This window comes from Crassostrea angulata, chromosome 4, assembly GCF_025612915.1.
Source record: "Crassostrea angulata isolate pt1a10 chromosome 4, ASM2561291v2, whole genome shotgun sequence".
In the NCBI taxonomy this organism is placed as follows: domain Eukaryota; kingdom Metazoa; phylum Mollusca; class Bivalvia; order Ostreida; family Ostreidae; genus Magallana; species Magallana angulata.
Window position 1 is genome coordinate 8,601,145 of NC_069114.1, and position 18,881 is coordinate 8,620,025.

The 18,881-nt window shown below is 34.1% G+C and overlaps 1 protein-coding gene across 1 annotated transcript in view; it reads right to left on the reverse strand.

The window, feature by feature from the left end:
* Positions 1–18,881, reverse strand: part of LOC128179935 (SCO-spondin-like) — a 28,546-nt gene that overhangs the window by 892 nt on the left and 8,773 nt on the right. The window contains exons 16-32 of the mRNA XM_052847621.1: positions 18,039–18,209; positions 17,706–17,876; positions 17,265–17,461; positions 16,688–16,847; positions 8,242–8,406; positions 7,652–7,762; positions 7,261–7,371; positions 5,756–5,914; positions 5,354–5,464; positions 4,847–4,960; positions 4,036–4,215; positions 2,988–3,158; positions 2,502–2,672; positions 2,018–2,188; positions 1,496–1,666; positions 1,076–1,246; positions 708–904 (exon numbers count right to left, since the gene is read on the reverse strand). Of these exons, the coding sequence (XP_052703581.1) occupies positions 708–904; positions 1,076–1,246; positions 1,496–1,666; positions 2,018–2,188; positions 2,502–2,672; positions 2,988–3,158; positions 4,036–4,215; positions 4,847–4,960; positions 5,354–5,464; positions 5,756–5,914; positions 7,261–7,371; positions 7,652–7,762; positions 8,242–8,406; positions 16,688–16,847; positions 17,265–17,461; positions 17,706–17,876; positions 18,039–18,209 (2,702 nt within the window). The remainder of the gene's footprint in view (positions 1–707; positions 905–1,075; positions 1,247–1,495; positions 1,667–2,017; positions 2,189–2,501; positions 2,673–2,987; positions 3,159–4,035; positions 4,216–4,846; positions 4,961–5,353; positions 5,465–5,755; positions 5,915–7,260; positions 7,372–7,651; positions 7,763–8,241; positions 8,407–16,687; positions 16,848–17,264; positions 17,462–17,705; positions 17,877–18,038; positions 18,210–18,881) is intronic.

An 18,881-nucleotide genomic window follows, 5' to 3' on the forward strand; every position in this document is an offset into this window, starting at 1 on the left:
AAGTCTTAAGCAATTTTTATAAAATGAATTTTATGTTGAATTCATAAATTCTAGAAGAAAGACTCAATTCCTTTTAATATGTTATAATTAAAAACAAATACAATCATGGTATGACTTATTATTTCGAGTAATTAAATTATGCTAAACAATTAAATGTGATTGATAAGTAGGAATGCATGACGATATTGAAATGTCGATCATAAAACATCAAAGTAAGCGTTGGATAGCACAATATCAAATTAACCTACTAACAATAAGAATCAAACGTTATTAGTTTTAAAGTTGAACACCTAGTTCACAAGTAATCCTATTACACAGGTATGAAAAGCCCTATTCAGAACATTACACTTTAATTCTTCAAGGTTTGGGGCGACATTTTGAGTGATTAATATAAAAAAAAAGTGCATCGAATAAAAAAATTAATCTAAATACCGTTTTAAAAATTGAAAGTGTACAGAATTAAATATTTGACAATATACATTTTGATAACTCTTAGAAAAGAAAAATTTGGTTTTTTAAAAACTCTGACTTATTTGAATTCATTACTAGCAGATACATGCAAGAAACTATAACACTTTAAATTTTTGTACTACGCTGGTAGACATCAAAAGGATGACGGGAATATAAAAAGTATTGTTTTTCGTCATAAAATAAATATGGTGGTATCCCGCACTTCGATCATGATACTTAAAAGGTGAATAGTCTACCTGTTGATATGTCCCTGCGGGTACCGTCGGACAGTCGTGTGTATTGCAATATTCAAAGTCCCCGGAACTGCCGGGGCAGTCCAGTCCACCATTTGCCGGTTTTGGGTTGTCGCAAATTCTTGACCTTGACTTCCTTCCACTTGCGCACGACTTTGTACAATCTCCCCAGTTTCCCCACGCACCCCAAGCTCCATCAACTAAAATATAGAGTAAAAACGTATTAATCCAACAAATTATTGTTTTTATATTGTTTTTACTAAGTGTTAATTAAAAGAACAATGCGGAACTTTTCAGAAGAATCAAATGGAATTTCGTAAATATTAACACTAACAGGAAACCAAAAAAGAAACGATATCAACAATACGTACTGATGCAGATTTGTGTGTTGCAATCTTGTGACGTCGTATCCGTCCCGGGACAGGAGGCGCCTCCATATTGAGGGGCGGGATTTGTGCAGGTGCGCGTTCTGGACTGGGTTCCGCCCCCACAGGTTACAGAGCAGGTACCATAGGCACCCCAGGTCGCCCAGACTCCGTCAACTGTTCAAAACATTCATCCTACGTTTGTACTTCAATCATTAAGCTTAGTGTATCTTTTTTGTTCGAAGTAATTTGAATTAAGTAGAGAAAAATAATGATTTTGTTACAAAAACAAGTATGATAAAATTAATGATGATTATTATAGAATAATGTTATAAACAAGCAAATTCTGTAAAAATAAACGAATGTTAGACTATAAGATAGAGATTTAAAAAAAAACAACCCTAAAACACTTGTGATTTATCGTACTTGGACAGTGTTGCGTGTTACAGCTCTGTGAAGAGACGGTACTTCCGGGACAGCTAGCCCCGCCGTATTGGGGAGCGGGGTTAGTGCACGTGCGCTGTCTCTCTTGTGTTCCCCCGCCACATGTCACCGTGCATGCGCCATAACTTCCCCAAGTAGCCCAAGATCCGTCAACTACCAATGAAACAGATCTATTGGAATGCGAGAATATTTTGGATTATTTATTTATACGGGCTTGTTATATGGCTTAATATGTGAAAAATGTTAAACTGTTTTCAGAAATATTGATTATCGTTCGTGCATGCACATGTAACTTATGATATGATGTATAAGTCTTAGACTCATATTATTGCCGGACTATCCCCATTCTTTTTTCCAAAACATCGGTTCCCAAATTGAAAATATAATCTTTTTTATAGTCATAGGCAGAAAGCATGTTGGCACATCATCTCTTGTTCATAAACAATACGTTTATTCATTGTAAAGTATTGTTGACATTGAACTGGTGTGTGTACTGTGTCGTACTTGGACAGTTGTGTGTGTTACAGGTCTGTGTTGCCGTTGAAAACCCAGTGCAGTCACTGCCGCCATATTGTGGGGCTGGATTTGTACAGGAGCGGGTTTTGGTCTGAATCCCTCCGCCGCAGGTCACCGTGCAGGTTCCCCATGATCCCCACGATGCCCAAAATCCGTCAACTTAAAAATAACAATCAAAACGTTTGTTACATCATTTGATAAAAACTCCGAAACTGAAATAAAAAAAATAAGAATTTAACCTCTGATATTTTCTTCCAATACGACAATCAGACATAATAACTTTCCATTTTAACGTTCCTCCGATTTATAGTGACAGAACTTTCGATATATCTAAGGTAAAAACCCAACCACTTTTACTTCTGAACAGTCAAATATCTGTACATAAGTTTGCATTAACAGTTACACAATCAGTTTTTTTTATTCTGGAGACACTACATATATATAGTCAATACTTGGACGCATTGTTCATTACTTGGACAGTTGTGCGTGTTGCACGCCTGACGAGCAGATCCGGATCCGGCGCAATTGTTTCCACCGTATAACGGCGCCGGATTAGTGCAAGTGCGACTTCTGTCTTGAGTTCCTCCGCCACACGTCACAGTGCAAGCGCCCCATGACGCCCATGACGCCCAGTTGCCGTGAACTATTCAATAAAATTATACATAGCTTTCAAAATATTTCAATACCAACTGATTCATAATAATAAAATCCGTTTTCTGACGGATAATCTAACATAATTTACGACTTGTGAAAATGATATGGTATTAATCTTCATTAAAAATGATGATATGCTGTTTGCACATATATATCGTTGACAGGTATTGATTCGACAAAAATACCGTTCATTCAGGTATATTAATTAAAGGTAAATTAATTAATTATGTCACAGTATGTAGTCGCTCCGCAAGAACACAGTATACAAAAAACTTACTAATAAAAGATTAATCTTTTTACTCACTTGGACAGTTATGTGTGTTACAAGACCGTGACGAGGAGGATGAACCGGAACAGGAATTTCCGCCATACGCCGGAGCTGGGTTGTTACATGATCGGGATCGAGTTTGGGTTCCACTTCCGCAGGATTTCGTACAACTTCCGTACGATCCCCAGCCTCCCCAGTTACCATGTACTGTTTGTATCAAGATCAATTTAAGTATGGATTTTTAAAGTCTACGACCTTCTAACCATAATTAAAATAATAAAAGTTTTGACTAAAGATAGACCTTTCTTTGTAACAATTATCATGAGATTGAGAAATTGCAACTTTACGGCAGGTGTTTTTCCGAGCGCTGCCGAAAAGGCCCGAAAAGTTGTGATTGATGGATGGGGTACCTTATGTTTGAATGGATATTTGAGGGATTTAAATTGATAGGATATTAATTGCGTCCATTTACTACGTAGTTGATTACATTAAAAATGACTTCAGTTATATCATATTTCATTACATTCTGTATAGAAAGTAGATTGTTTATAGTATATACAATGGATTTGAGGCCACCATTACTACTGTTGAATTTGTGCTTGTGAAAGGGTAGAGTTACGTGAGAATACAAGATGTAGCATGGAGGTAACTTTAAATCCTTTCACTGGTGATTATTTGCAAGAGATATATTTATAATCCTACACATTTTCTATGGTAATCATCGCAGTCATCTGGTACTGGGGACTGATACAGTAAAAAGAGCCCCTCATTTTTTAGAAATTTGAAATTTTCCCTCTCATTTTTAGCTTTGTATGTTAAACATATTTTCTGCTAAAATGCACATTCTAATGGGCCAGTATGTTTCGTCGCTATAATGCCGACATATTTTGGCAACATTTTTAATCCATTTTAAAATGCATTAGATATATCGATGTACCCACTATTTGAAACCCGACATTTCGTTTAAAATAAAAAATATATATACAATCCCTGTTATCTGTATAATGGGGATATAACACCTTAAACAAAGTACTTAAAAATTACTAGTAATGTTTTTGCAATGATACATTGAATAAATACTCACTTGGACAGTTATGTGTGTTACAAGACCGTGACGAGGAGGATGAACCGGAACAGGAATTCCCGCCATTAGCCGGAGCCGGGTTGTTACAAGATCGGGATCGGGATTGTGTTCCACTTCCGCATGACCTAGTACAACTTCCATATGAACCCCAGCCGCCCCAGTTACCATGAACAATTGGTGCTGAATAATAATCAAAGGGAATCCTTAATAGATATCTCTTTTTCCGAGACGGTGATAGTTTTTAGAGATGGAGTCAGCTATCCTTTATCGGTTACCGTTTTCTGTTAATTTTGATAGTTTTCAGGTTAACCGATATTTTAAATATTTTAGCAAAATTAATAGCCCTATCCTCTCAACTTAATAATTTTGTGTGGAAGTAAACAAAGTGAAGCATTTGAAGAAGCACTTGTAACATAGTTATTTTAAAAAGAAAATTTGACGCTAAAGGTACTTCCACGTTTAAAGCAAAGTTGTTGAGAGACCTTAACCTCAAAAATTTTTTGTAAAGGAGGGTTTGTCAACTCACCGGGATGGTCTAATAATTTCATAGACTATAAAAATGTTCACATTAATAAACATTACTGTATGGGTTACTTTTTGTTGAAATTTCAAGGGTTTATATCTCAAGGGAATAAGAGGAAATGTCTCAATAATTTCTAAACAGCCCTGTTATTTATTTAAAAATACGTGTATGTCTGTTCTCTGAAATTTATGTTGGGATATATGGACATGTATTCTGATTTCATGTACATGTTTATGTAAATAAATGATTGTCTTGACCATTAATATTAGCAAAATAGCTGATACATACCTGGTTTTTCACACATGGTGTAGATACTGGTGTGAGTACAAGGAAGATCGTTCCATCCGATTCTATTGGTTAGGATGTGAATACAGTGTTCGCCCCCTGAGTTATTTGGCTCCCCTAAAATTTGTGATGTAAAACTTAAATATTTGTTTATTTGGGGTTCATGACACAACCATCATACGTTTAGTACTTAATGCATTAAATGAAAAATAAAAGTTAGGCTAAATATAAAAGCGGTATTATTTAAAAACTGAAATAGCATCAATATCTTTTCCGCATGCTTTTTGAGACAAGAAAACAGCATCATTAAAACCAGCATCTGCAAAAATATCGTACTCATGAATATCAATTATAAACTCCATTCAACAATTGAAAATCATTTAGCTGTAAAAGGCACAAATAAACCTGCAAAGACAATCGGAAGATCTACATGTATAACGAGAAAAAAATGGCGTCGGACGTCGGACTACAAACGCACCATGTGACATTCGTTTTACTTCTTTAACCTACCGCGGTTCCATTTGGTGTAGGACCATGAGCGGGTCCCACTGGAGAAGAACCAGTATCCTTCCTTGTTCCCGTCAATACCACTGGTCCACACGGAGTTACCGCCGATAAGACCTGTCGTTACATTACGTATTACATTATTGATATTGATATATGTTACACAACCATTACATGATTGATATCATGTATTAAATTGATAAAAAAAATTGATATCATTAAAAATGAACACGATTGCGTTAATAATTACAACGTTAACTATTTATTTATTTACTAAAAAGCTAAAACAGACGTTAAAAAAGTATGCAAATTCTTGCAACTATACATCTAAGACATCGCAAATCAAATGGCTTGAATATGGTCATCTGTTGAAAGGTGACATTTACTGTACCGTGACCTTCAACTGACCTTCGACGTAGTACTGCTCGGAGCTGTCCTCGATACTGACCAGGTTGGCGCCATAACTCTGACAAGTCCTGAGGGCCGATATCCAGTTGGTCCGTCCAAACATCCGGTAACATTTACCACTCCTCTGACTCCACCCACTATCGCAGCTGCTGGTTCCGTCTATGTACAGTTATTTATGAAAGTTAAGATCAGAACCGTTTGAATCAATTGCATCTTCTGGCGCCTATTCAGCAGAGCTTGGAAAAAGAGGCTCTACCGGAAAGGTCCGAGAGGTTGCGATGGAAATTTGAATAAGGATTGGGGCAATATATGTTCAAACAAGAAATCATTTATTGACGCAAGCGTCAAATGGGCCGCAAAAATATAATTGTTGTATGAATCATCATTGGTTGTTTACATAAAAAACAAACCACAAAGAAGAAAATAACGAGTTGGTTGTATTAATTTTATGGTAAATTTTGACATATTTTCAGCACTACGTTTTAAAGTTTAATATTTTACTATTATTTTAAGAAGTTCTTTACTGTAACCATTTCTAAAGGTTATTGTATGACCATTGCAATAGTATGAAGTGATGGAGAATAAATTGATTTGTACATTATTCTAATACAAAGTGAAACTCATCATTATTCTCTTGGAGATATTGTATTTCAAACCATTTTGATTTTTTTGTTGCATTGTATTGAATTTATATGATTTCAAAGGACCACATTATAAAATAGAAATGGATTACTTTAAAAGTACATGTAAGATCATCCTTATCCGGCAGAAACTGCACTATCTTAAAGGTAAAAAATAAGCCGGATAATTTTTTTTCCTACATGGAATTATAAATCTTATCTACACTTCAGTTTATGAAGATAATCATGGTTATTTAATTGCACGAGGTTCTCAAAAGAATTAAAAAGAAATCAGGTTAGCTAAAGTTTTCAGGTCAATTCAAATTTTAAGTTCTTTCATATTTTTGCGTATACATGTATTATTGAAATGGATGTCATTTCATGATTTTTTTCTACCACCGTTCACATGGAAATATAATAAATACACATTAAGTCTTTAGTATGTGCCGTATACCGATCCCGATAAATGAAAAACTCCAAAATTTTTCGAATAGATTATTTAAGTCTCGATAAAAACGCGCCTAACACGACAGTCTATGACCAACTTTTCATTAAACGTGTAAAACAAAAAATATGTTATATTTTTTAAAGGCATAAAACATATTTCTACGTTCATGCAAATTTACTTTTAATTCATAAAAATAACCATAATATTAAAACTATAAAAAAAAAACTATCCCGCAGAAACGCATTTACAATAATTTAATGTGTATCAAATAACGGACCGCCTTAAGGTAAATTAAATAAATAAATAAAAAATACGAGTGAGCTGAATGCAGCATGCAGAAATCTGAATTTTAATGTTTAGTTTGTAAAATGCAAGAGGAATGCAAAAAATAAAAATAAAAATGTAAGTTTGCGTTTTGAATTCTGAAAAGAACATACAGTGGATCTCGCAGACGTAAGCTATAGCCCGGTTACAGGGGAGGTCATTCCATCCGTTCCGGCTGGTGTAGACGTGCAGACAGTGTTCGCCCCCAGAATTATTGGGCTCGCCTAAAGTAAAGTCGATCATTACGTTATTACCTATAGCATGGGACATTAGTATCATGGGTGTTTAAAGTACTGCCTATCTTGTTACTAAACAGCTTAACGACACCAGATTTATTGGGTTCGCCTGTAGTTAAGTCTGTTGTTTAAAATACAAAATGTATTTAAAAATCGATCTTTTAAAATCTCAGTATGACATGCTATATAACATCCTGTTATGACATTTTTCTATTATTGTTTATTAATATATTTTATAAATGTGACAATATGAAGAACAAATTCGAACCGCTGCGCCACTTGGTGTAGGACCACCTCGAGAAACCACTGTACCACGCCCATGCTCCTTCGTAGTTCCGGTCCGATCCACTGGTCCACGCCGTGTTTCCACCAATCAGATCTACGATTACAAATTTACCAATCATAATTAAAATTAGATCTCTGATCCGCTCCAATCAGAGAATCAAAGATATTATTTCTAATAATTTGAATTAGATTGCATATTCACCATATTCACATGCCTTATATATAGAATCTTTAAAACAATGTCATTTCTCTTATATGAGTATGTATTTATGACTTTTAAACAGAAAACAAAAGTGTATTTCTTCTATAGTACAGTCTCATCTACGTATATTTAAACGTTGGAATAACAATATGGCACCGCGCGGGACCATAGAATTAGATTCGGTTGCTTTTTATCTCAGTCTTACTTTTACATTATGTTCCATTTTGTAAAAAGTGCGACTGAGATCAAAAGTGAGCTCGTCTAAGTGTTATGGCCCTGTGGCAATATAATGAGAAGAGAGTATACCATGTACTCTCAATTAATGAAGTACTGTTTCCTTTACAAGTAACTTATATAAATGTACCACGTACTCTCAATGAAGTACTGTTCCCCCGATGAGTCGATGCTGACCAGGTTGGCGCCGTACCTCTGACAGTCCCTGGCGGCCAAGGACCACTCCTTGGAGCTGGTGAACAACTTGTAGCAATTACTGCCGTACCCCGACCACCCGCTCGGACAGGCCGCGTAGGAATATCCTAAGAAAAAAAATTCCTATGTAGTTTTTTTCCCTTAAATTACCGGTTACAAATCTTATCGCGAAAATATACTTTTTCATATACTAGTAACTAATAATTATGTTTATCGATTTAAGAGTGATTTATTGACAAAAAACCTCATATATAAAACCCACTCGCCGTAGACATAAAATTATGGCAATAAATATAATAAATAAAAATACCTGCTAACAAAATGGCTGCTAAGATCAATGAACTTCTATTCCCTGCCTGCAACATAAATATCAATAAATTGATGGTATTATATTCGGACTGCACGAAATAGTCATAGTAAAGTCAGACACAAATTCTCACATCCCACATCTGACGATTTGGCTATTTCCCTTACCTAATAACGTACTGATGTACATTATCAAGAATTAATTTAGTTACTACTATTTGTCAATTAATTACAATTTGGTGATTTTTTAATAAAAAAGACAGATGTAAATTTAAACAATAAAATGCCTTCTTTTGATTGTTTTAACCATACTTTAGGTTTTCGAGTCCGTTACATCTAAAAAAAAACAACAAAAAAACAAGCAATCTAAAAGACTTTTATTTTATACCGTCAATTGTATCGTTCAAGGACAAGAAATAAGAAGAAACACCATCTCCCCTCCGTTTTTTTTAAAGAACAAATTCTTGTTGGGTACTTGTATAAAGCCTATAACTTAGTCCTTCTTTCGCTATTACTTCATTTTGATTGTATTAAAAAAACAATACATTTATACATTTGAGAACTAAATCATAAGATTTATCAAAATAATAAAACAATGTTGGAGATATTAGGTTAATATTATCGATATGAATTTTAAATTATTGTGAAACAAATAAGCTTTCGATTTAATTTACACTATAGTTTTTAAATAATTCATTAATTATAATCATACATGTTTAAACAAATTAACATTTATTTTGGAATTTAAAAAAAAATCAAATTAGCTCTTACCATTGGCAAAAGAAATAAATGTGTCAATTTATCCTAAAGTCATTTCAGAAATATAATCAAATGACCTATTTCATAAATTTAAATACATTATTTTTTGGTGAAAGATATTAGTTCGGATTAACAACGGATTTGACAAGTACAAAAATTAATTCCATTGGTCAATGAAAGCCCGTTGATATGACCGTAACATTCGTTGACCATGGACCGGGATTTCTTTGCCCAGTTTTCAGTTAATGCATGTTAATTATTATATAATTATGACAACTCTCAATTTTGAATATACATGAGTCGATCAAGAAAAATGTAATGTCCTACAAGATTGTCAAATTAGTAGACTGTCTGAATCTGTTAGGCATTGAGTAACAAACTTCATAGTTAGAGCTCACTTAACTGATAAAGTGTACATGTAGGTGTACATACATGTACGTATGCGTATGAGTTAGAACCGTTTTAACAAGACATTGGCGTAGCTAGACCAGAAACGAAGTGCATGCTTAAAATGGCAGGGGGTCCGGGGGCCGCCATGAGGCCCCCAGTGGGTCCAGGACGAAGGCCCCGGAAGCTCATGGATTCTGACGATTTTTAACACTAAACATCATCGCAGAAATTGAAAGGAATGCTCACTATTCAAACATATTTTTAGGCAGTTAAAATTGTTTTGGTTATAGTTTAGGCATAAAATAAAATTACAAAACTTATTACAAGCTAAAAGTTTATGGTAATGAAAATCTCAAAAAGCTGTGACATTCTATGGGGGAAATTTAAAATGATGATGTAAAACTAAGTTCAAATGCAAAATAAATCTTTGCTTTATTATGTACATGCATTGTGTTCTGTTTCTTTAATATGGTACTGTAAGACCACGTTGCGTGTCTATATTTGGTACTTTTATGTTTAGAATTGATAAATTTGTCGATGGAATAACTAAGTATGGACCTTAATACTTGAATTCTTTGTTTAATTTTCTTTCTTTCTTTCTTTCTTTTTTTTTAATGAGTTTCTTCCTTTTTTTCCCAAATGATGTGCATGCTCAGGCATATAAGCATACATGGTACATGTAGCTACGCCACTGCAAGAGCTTAGACTTTCGGTGGGATGTACTTATCTAGTTTGCTCATCAAACCAAGCTGTCAAATATTGACCTGCATTCTTCTAATTCGCTAAGAGAACCTCAGTAATATTCATAGACTCTCAAAACCGATATACATCCCTGGATGAAGTCGGACGAGTGTCATTGCGTTCAATGTATGCATACCTATTAGCTAATGACTGGACAGTTAACCATTGATAGACCCCGCCTTCATCAAATCGGAGTTTATTACGTTCTGTCCAAAGTCCAAGCCCTTGTTAAAACGGTTCTAAAAGTAAACCATCCTACGTACAAGGAATAAACAAAGAAGCTACCGTTAAAATACATCTAGTTTATACACAATATATACAAGTCATTGTACTATATTGAAAATATATTGAAATTTGTAAAAATAAAAAAGTCTTAGTGGGGATGGGCCAATCATTGGGGGGGGGGGGGGGGTCCTAAAACCACCCTTAATCCGCCACAGAAGTAAGACTTCAACCGCTGTCGAAAAGACTGCATCTGTCGACTCTAACCAAAAATAAAACGAAGGTGTCGATAGATGATTGTAGTGTTTTACTGGAAACTCCAGAAAATACTGAATATTGCGGAAAAAGACGTTTCTTTTGGTTGGCGTTGTAAATGTAAGGCTAGGTCATTTAAAATGTTTGTCTTAAAAGACAACTGTCATGTTGTAAATTTTGAATTTACCGGGTGGCAGTAAATACAAAATTTACAACATGACAACTTGTCATGTTATAAATTTTGTATTTACTGTCACCCGGTAAATTCAAAATTTACAGCATGACACAACCATATGATATCTTTAAACTATCAACAAATATATGCCAACATGAAGCATTGATTTAGATATTGTGATTAGGATATTATTCTAAAAAATTACATACATTTATCTAAAAAGATTAATACAGCTTTTAAATTACTAGTATGCTTTTTCAGCTTTATTCCCCAATTCTGAGGACAATACCCTTTTTGAACTAAAGTGATCCACTGTAATAAATTTGATTTGAAATACATGTTTAATTTACCACAGCTTTTTATATTTTTTGGCGTCAAATCAAAATTCTATGGACTGTGCCCTTTTTGAACTGTAATGAACACCGAAATTTAAAAGCAATTTGATTTTTGATAAGGCTGAAAGTGTCACACATGACAAGCATTTTTATATCGTGGATAACCATAAGGTTCTTTGTGCCAGTAGGGAAACATTCTAGCGAAAAAAAAGGCAAGATCTTAATTCTCAGCTTAGATTTTAATTAATCCGAGTTTGACCTTATTTAAATACACCGACACTTCTAAGGCCCGATATATCAAAGTCCACTTATTAAAAAAGGATTATTTTTTTATCCATTTAAAAATTATTTACCAAGGTGTATTGATAGATTTTTTTTATGAATCAGATATACATATTAATTAGATTTTTTTTGTATATGCAGTCTTTGACAGCAGTTTTAAAATCATCATAATGATAAAATCAAAAATAATAAGAGATAAACGTTCAGGCTAAAACAGGCACACAAATGTCAATAAATATGTCTGAATTAAGTAAAGTTGATCGTTGTTCGAATTGACAAATTTTACACTTTTAAATGAAATAATTATTAGTTCTACAAGTCAGACTGGATACGTAAACCATGAATATGACCAAAATCTATACAAAAATAGGCAACTTAATAACAATACACAATAAACTTTAAGTCCTCTTTGGATATGCAATATTTATCTTGATAGCATGTGGTTCTTTAAACTAGCCAGACATATAGGCAAAAATGAAAAACAACGCTTTTTCTGTTTATTTGATTTCTTTTGAAAGAGAATGGTGACCATTTAAAAATAAACGTCTTTTTATTTCTCTAATCTGGTCTGTCTAGTTTTAACTTGTATAAACAAAACCCGAGTAGGTCAGGTTTGTATCCTTAAATTGTGATTATCCCTCTATTCTTTCTAAGGACATTGTTTAATCGATTTAGTAAGAACATAAGAATCGGTGTTTAACCGACCGGGCCTAATAAGGCCTCATTTCTGGTAATCAATGCCAGAAGACTTTTTAACCACAAATCTTTCAAAGTTTCTCTACAAAAACATTAGTTATATATATATATATATATATATATATATATATATATATATATATATATATATATATATATATATATATATATATATATACACACACACACACACACACACACACACACACACACACAACATTTTAAACTTCAAAGTTTAAACATTTTTAAAATGTTCTTATTGTTTTTAAGTCGCAAATTAGGAATCATTCTTTGAGTATTATGAGGTGATAATTTAGGGCAGGGTGTGGTCAAACCCAATAAAGCCCAAAGAGCTTTACGATAGATTTGACCACGCTCCGACCGAAGTTATCACTTCATAATATTCAAAGAATGATTCCTTATTACTTATACGTATATTATTATATAAATAGTGCCTGTTTGGGAGGGTAACAGTTGAAATTGACACCCCGAGAAAACCATTGTCAACCGACGCGAAGCGGAGGTTGACAATGGTTTTCGAGGGGTGTCAATTTCAAATGTTATCCTCCCAAACAGGCACTATTTATTTTGTTATACTGAATGTCTTAATTTTTAAGAAAATTTTACTGCTTTTATATAGGAATAACGTGAATTCTACAGCGAACCGTACGCGCATAATTTTCGCGCATGTAACATTTTTTGATGTTACCCGTTGCTAAGTGCGTTGCTAACGCTGAGAGTAATAGAAAATATTATTAACTGCGTCTTAACCAATCAGATTTCAGTATTTAACATGAAAGTATAACAATTCCAATTGGTACACTTTAAAACAACATTATTTTAAAACCACTGTTTTTTTTTATGTAGCACAGTCACGCTTTGTATTACTACGCAGCGCAGCAATACCGCTTTTTGGTTATGCTATAAGACACGCCCATTTTGTGTCACTCGTGTTTTATGAAGTTATTAGGGTTTAGAGTGCAAAATAAATTCAATGTTATCACAGACAATGACAGTTAAAAATGTAAATATAATTTCTTGTTGCCTTTTTATACTGTGCTTATGATTTTGAATGATTTTACAAGAATTTGCGAGAAAAAAAAAACTATTGAGAAAACGGAGGGGGTATGTGGACATACATTCATGCATTTATGGAGATGATGAGGCAGTTAGGAAACCAAGGCATTCTTTTCATTGATTTTAAAATGTTAGAGCTTATTACAAAACAAGGTGACTTGCCTGACCGTATATATGACAATGCGTTGTTAGAACATTATTATTTGAGAGAGAGAGAGAGAGAGAGAGAGAGAGAGAGAGAGAGAGAGAGAGAGAGAGAGAGAGTAGTGCATTTTTTTGTCAGAATCCGGAAGAACTGAGTCTTAGGTCTACTTCCAGAGGTTCTCATGTCTGGAAATAATTGTTGGACTGTTTATTTTTTTTTTCTTATATCACGTTTACACATACATGTATACAAGATTAATGGATTAATTACATTAATTCCCCCGGATTTCAGACAAGTTGAACCTTAAAGAATTATCAACTATAAAAGACAATGAACTAGATTATATTCTTAGTACAAAATGATTAAGTCAAGTCTGTCATTAGAAAAGAAAAGGCAAAAGTAATAAGAAATGTGTTCAAGGCAAATATTAACTCGAAACGCTTTTATAAACATTCTTAGATTTTTTTGTCAGTTATATTTTATGTTTGCATTGTATAATTACCGACCCCAAGAGGGTGTTTAATTTATCATTATTCATTAATATCTACATGTACCAAATATCTATTTTTTTTAAAAGAAAAACGATTGTGATTCAAAGCTCTAAAGAAACTGACAAGACTGAAATCTACACGATCCAGTTCTATCCAGTTTAATTTCGGTCGGCAACCAAAGAAAAATCATGGACTGCACGAAATAATCATGATGATGCCTGATTATAATAAGACGACTTGGCTATTACGTACAGATGTACATTATAAGTTCCTTTTCTGGTTGATTCAATAACACAGGTTATGTATTTTCTCTGCAATGCAGCTACAATCATATCCCGCATGAACCACCAAAGAATTTCATTGCTTAAATGAAAGTTTAAGTTTTTTTATGAACAAGTCTCGTTCAACCGATCCGTGCGGCCAATCACAACATCTCGAGCATTTCTAGCAGTGTTCGGAAATCATCTCGAGCTCGAAGTACTGTAAAATTTGTTTATCTTCTCAAAATTACACTTGTCAGTTACTTAGTAGAATTTGATTTTTTAATAGTTTACGTTTACGCAATTTAATTAAAGCACAAAAACCGATGAAGATAAAAATTTAAGCATGTTTAAAAAACAATTTATTTCTAATGGCCCTAATCCTCTTCTAACTGGAATGACGAGTGTAAAGTGTAATGGTTTATAACAGTCCTTTATTTAGAATGTCTTACAATCTTTTTTGTTTTACTTATGTTTAAAATATTATTCTTCCCAGGTGACCCAGGGCAATGCTTGATTAGTGAATTAAGCCCTGTTGGGAGACTATTTCAATGAGGTTAAATAGAATAGAAACAACATTTCTGTGCCAAATGGATTATTTTCTATGACTGGTAACGTTCAAGTTTTAAGACCATGTTCTAAGATTGAAGTAATAACATAGATGAGGTTAATTTTTAGTATGGAGTGCATGTATACTTAAGCAAATAAATTTCATTCACTGCCAAGCTCCGTTCAAGTTTTCTATTTATTTTTCATTTATCCCTTAATATATACACATTTGTCGGGATGTATGGAAAAAAACCCCAACGTTTTTCCGGAAGTGAAGCGGTGACATATAACCAAAAACAGGAGACATCTGATCCCTTCGGAATTTGTCTGGACACCGGGCATATTTTCCATCAAAAGTTTTCATACATATTATGCAAAAGTTGAAGTAGGATTTTAAAAAAAAATGAAATGTCAGTACATCTTTATCCTCAATCGTATCGTAATGTATTCCTTGGTACTTAAATTCATATAGACTGAATGGGACCGAGAGTTTTCACAATCAATTCTCAAAATTTTCTTTATGATATCCACATAAAGCTTTAAGACTCTTCAAGGTATGCGCATATTTATTAAATCAAACTCAAAAAAAACCTTACATGTAATATAAATGAAACAATTTGCCAACAGACAATTAGATTTAAAACATGGATATAAATGGGATATAGAACCATTTAAACAGGAGCTTAGACTTTGGGTAGTTGTGTCAACACGCAAAGTGACCTAAATGTAGGTCTGCTTGTATATTTCATTTCTGGCCACTCAGCCATGGCTCTTTGAAACCAACATAATTTGGCTGGTTATTGAGCTAAGACTACGCAATATGTGTACATGTATATTTCGCTCAAAACTATTGTCATTTTAATGCAAGAAAAAGATAGTTACATCCTACCGAAAGTCCATGGTCTTGTTAAAATGGTTCTACATGTACACACAGTTTTGTTGGGGCTGGTTTTGAAAAAAATATGTATGTAAACAACGATTACTTGTGGATGTTTAAAAACAGATCCACGAAAATTCGGCGAAATCCACACTAACCTTCGAATGTTCTGAACTAAAGCAATTTTGAGTGTCAAGGTTAGCAAACAAATAATAGAAATATAAAGTGTAATTTCTTTATCTTTCAATTTTCGGCTTAATCCATATTGAAACTTCAATGACTTTTTAAAGCAAACTGGATGTATCAAACCAAACGTTCGGCTTGTCATTGATACAAAGAAAACTAAAAATGAAACATTTTCACAGGTATATAAAACACTTAAGATTATAAAGACCTGTTCAAATATTGTATGTGTTTAAACAGATTTTGCTTAAATTATATACCCGTAAGAAAATAGATACATCTTTGATTGCAAGTATTTATTAAAACGACTTCATGTGCTATTCAAATATCATAGTGGTTATGAATATGGAATTATTCTTTATTTGAAAAAAAAATCAGCTGTTGTGTATGGAACAAGTCTTGTTCAGTGTATGTGTCGTTTCCAATTCGTCACTTGCTAGCCTCGTTCTCAACCACGGTGATTATTGTAACAGGAAAAGCGAGAGGAGTAGTGAAAACAAAACCAGGAGAGAGGAAGCAACATTGTATCCTGAAAAAAAAATATATATATAAAATTAAATACTCACGAAGTAAGATTTAAGTTTTAGCTCCTGCAAAAGCAAACTTATAGAAATGTTATAACTTATTTTCTAAAAATCATCTTACCTGCCGCGCCCTGTAGACACGCCAGGGCGTTAGTACAGCCTGCATACCCCTCTGTTTCGTCACTTCCGTCGTCACAGTCCGCTGAGCAGTCACATTGGAAGGACGACTGGATACACGTCATCGAACCCGACTCACAGGTGAAGTACCCGGATGGACAAAGCTAAAGGAGCAATTATAGAAACTACCAGTGTCAATGATTAAAAAGAATCTGAAAGTAAATTATTTTTTCATGAATATTATCAGTAGTAACTGTTACTGCACGTCTGGTGATACTTTAAACGCGAACCATATTCGCACGACATTATTTTGAAATATTTTTAAAACAGAAACATTCCTTTTTCAAATTTCAATTTACTCAGTTCATAATAAATAGAAATTTCAAAAGCAACAGCTTTTAGAGTTTGCTGCTGCATTCCCATCTCTCATTATCTGAGTAATGTGTGTACCAGTGGACACGAAATGATGATTTAAATTTAAACACAACAAAACAATTTAAAAATTTGATGTTTGTGTATTATTGTTTATTAAGCTTAATCCAGTTTTTAGTTTTATATTTTGCTACAATGTATATCGCTACCTGTTGATAGGTTCCCGCCGGTACTGTGGGGCAGTCGTCAATGTTACAGTCCCCGAAGTCGCCCGAATCTCCGACGCATTCCTTTCCACCGTTGGCCGGTTTTGGATTGTCGCATGTCCGTGCCCGGGACCGTCGACCACCGCCGCAAGTCTTAGAACAGCTTCCCCACTGAGACCAATCGGTCCACGCGCCGTCAACTGTCAACGAATGTTGTGAGTCCAATTATATATATTACATGTATTGTTAACAGGTGGAGAAAGATAGGTTTGATTGGGCTCTTGATATTAAGGGTGTTTGGATGTATACTTAAAGTCTAAAATAGTGCTTTAATTGATAGATTACATACATGTAAGAGTGCTTAGAAAAGACAATTTACTAAATCTAACTAACTGACGCCTCTATAAGATATCAATACATTCATAATCTTTCTGTGATACATACTGATGCAGACTTGGGTGTTACAGTCCTGAGAGCTGTTACTGCTACCCACACACGCTGCCCCGCCGTGGGCAGGGGCGGGGTTAGTGCAGGTCCTGTCACGATGTTGTATTCCTCCGCCACACGTCACGGAACACGTTTTCCAAGAACCCCAGGTCGCCCATAAGCCATCAACTAAGGAAAGCATACATGATACATGTATATGTAGGTAATGAACAGAGGAAATAGATAATTCACAGTTAATATGCAGAATTTTCTAGTAAAAGTTAGTATACACCATCCATATACATTTATTGCGCTTCAAATAGTGTTCATATGTGTCATACTAAGTCTTACTTGGGCAAGGATTAGTATTGCAAGCTTGAGAAGAGTCTGTACTTCCGGAACAGCTGGCGCCGCCATATTGAGGGGCGGGGTTAGTGCAGGATCGCGTTCGTCCTTGTGTTCCGCCGCCGCACGTGACCGTGCACGTGTCCCAGTTACCCCAATTTGTCCACGCTCCATCAACTAGAGATTTATGACGTCAAAAAAAGTGAATAACTCATCATCGAACATTTAATATACTAATGATGAAAAACGACCTGATTTACCATTTACATTTACACCACAAAAAATCTGCTCTTATTTTTTCGTATAATGTCCGTTTTTTTTTATCAATCTTCAGCCATTGTGTTGACATCGGGGCTGTCAATATTCATAACCAGTCCCAATATCTGACAGAAATTCAATGGTTACACATATATAATTATAAGAACACACAGAATTAATAAAATGCCCTTAAATGATAAATCATCTTACCTAGTTTTTCATTTTAAACGGCATAAATGTGTAAAATGAGATTTATCATATTCATCATTTCTAATCGCCCCTCCCCTCTTTTTGTTTTACTATTAATTAGATTTGTAACCTATTTTGCTTCGATTTATCCGCCAAAAAACCATAATAATTTATAAATAATTCATAATAATTGATAATTTTGTGCAGGTAGTCAACCTCTTTTGAAGTAAAAATAATATTTCGAAACATATATACACATCGAAACATCGAGTTTTGAAATATTTATTATCATGTCTTATATTTGATTTGAACATATTTTATTATGCAAATAAATATTTCCATAAATGGATTAAGCAGCAGGCAATACCTATGTAAGCCTTCTCTAGCCATTCATCATGTCTT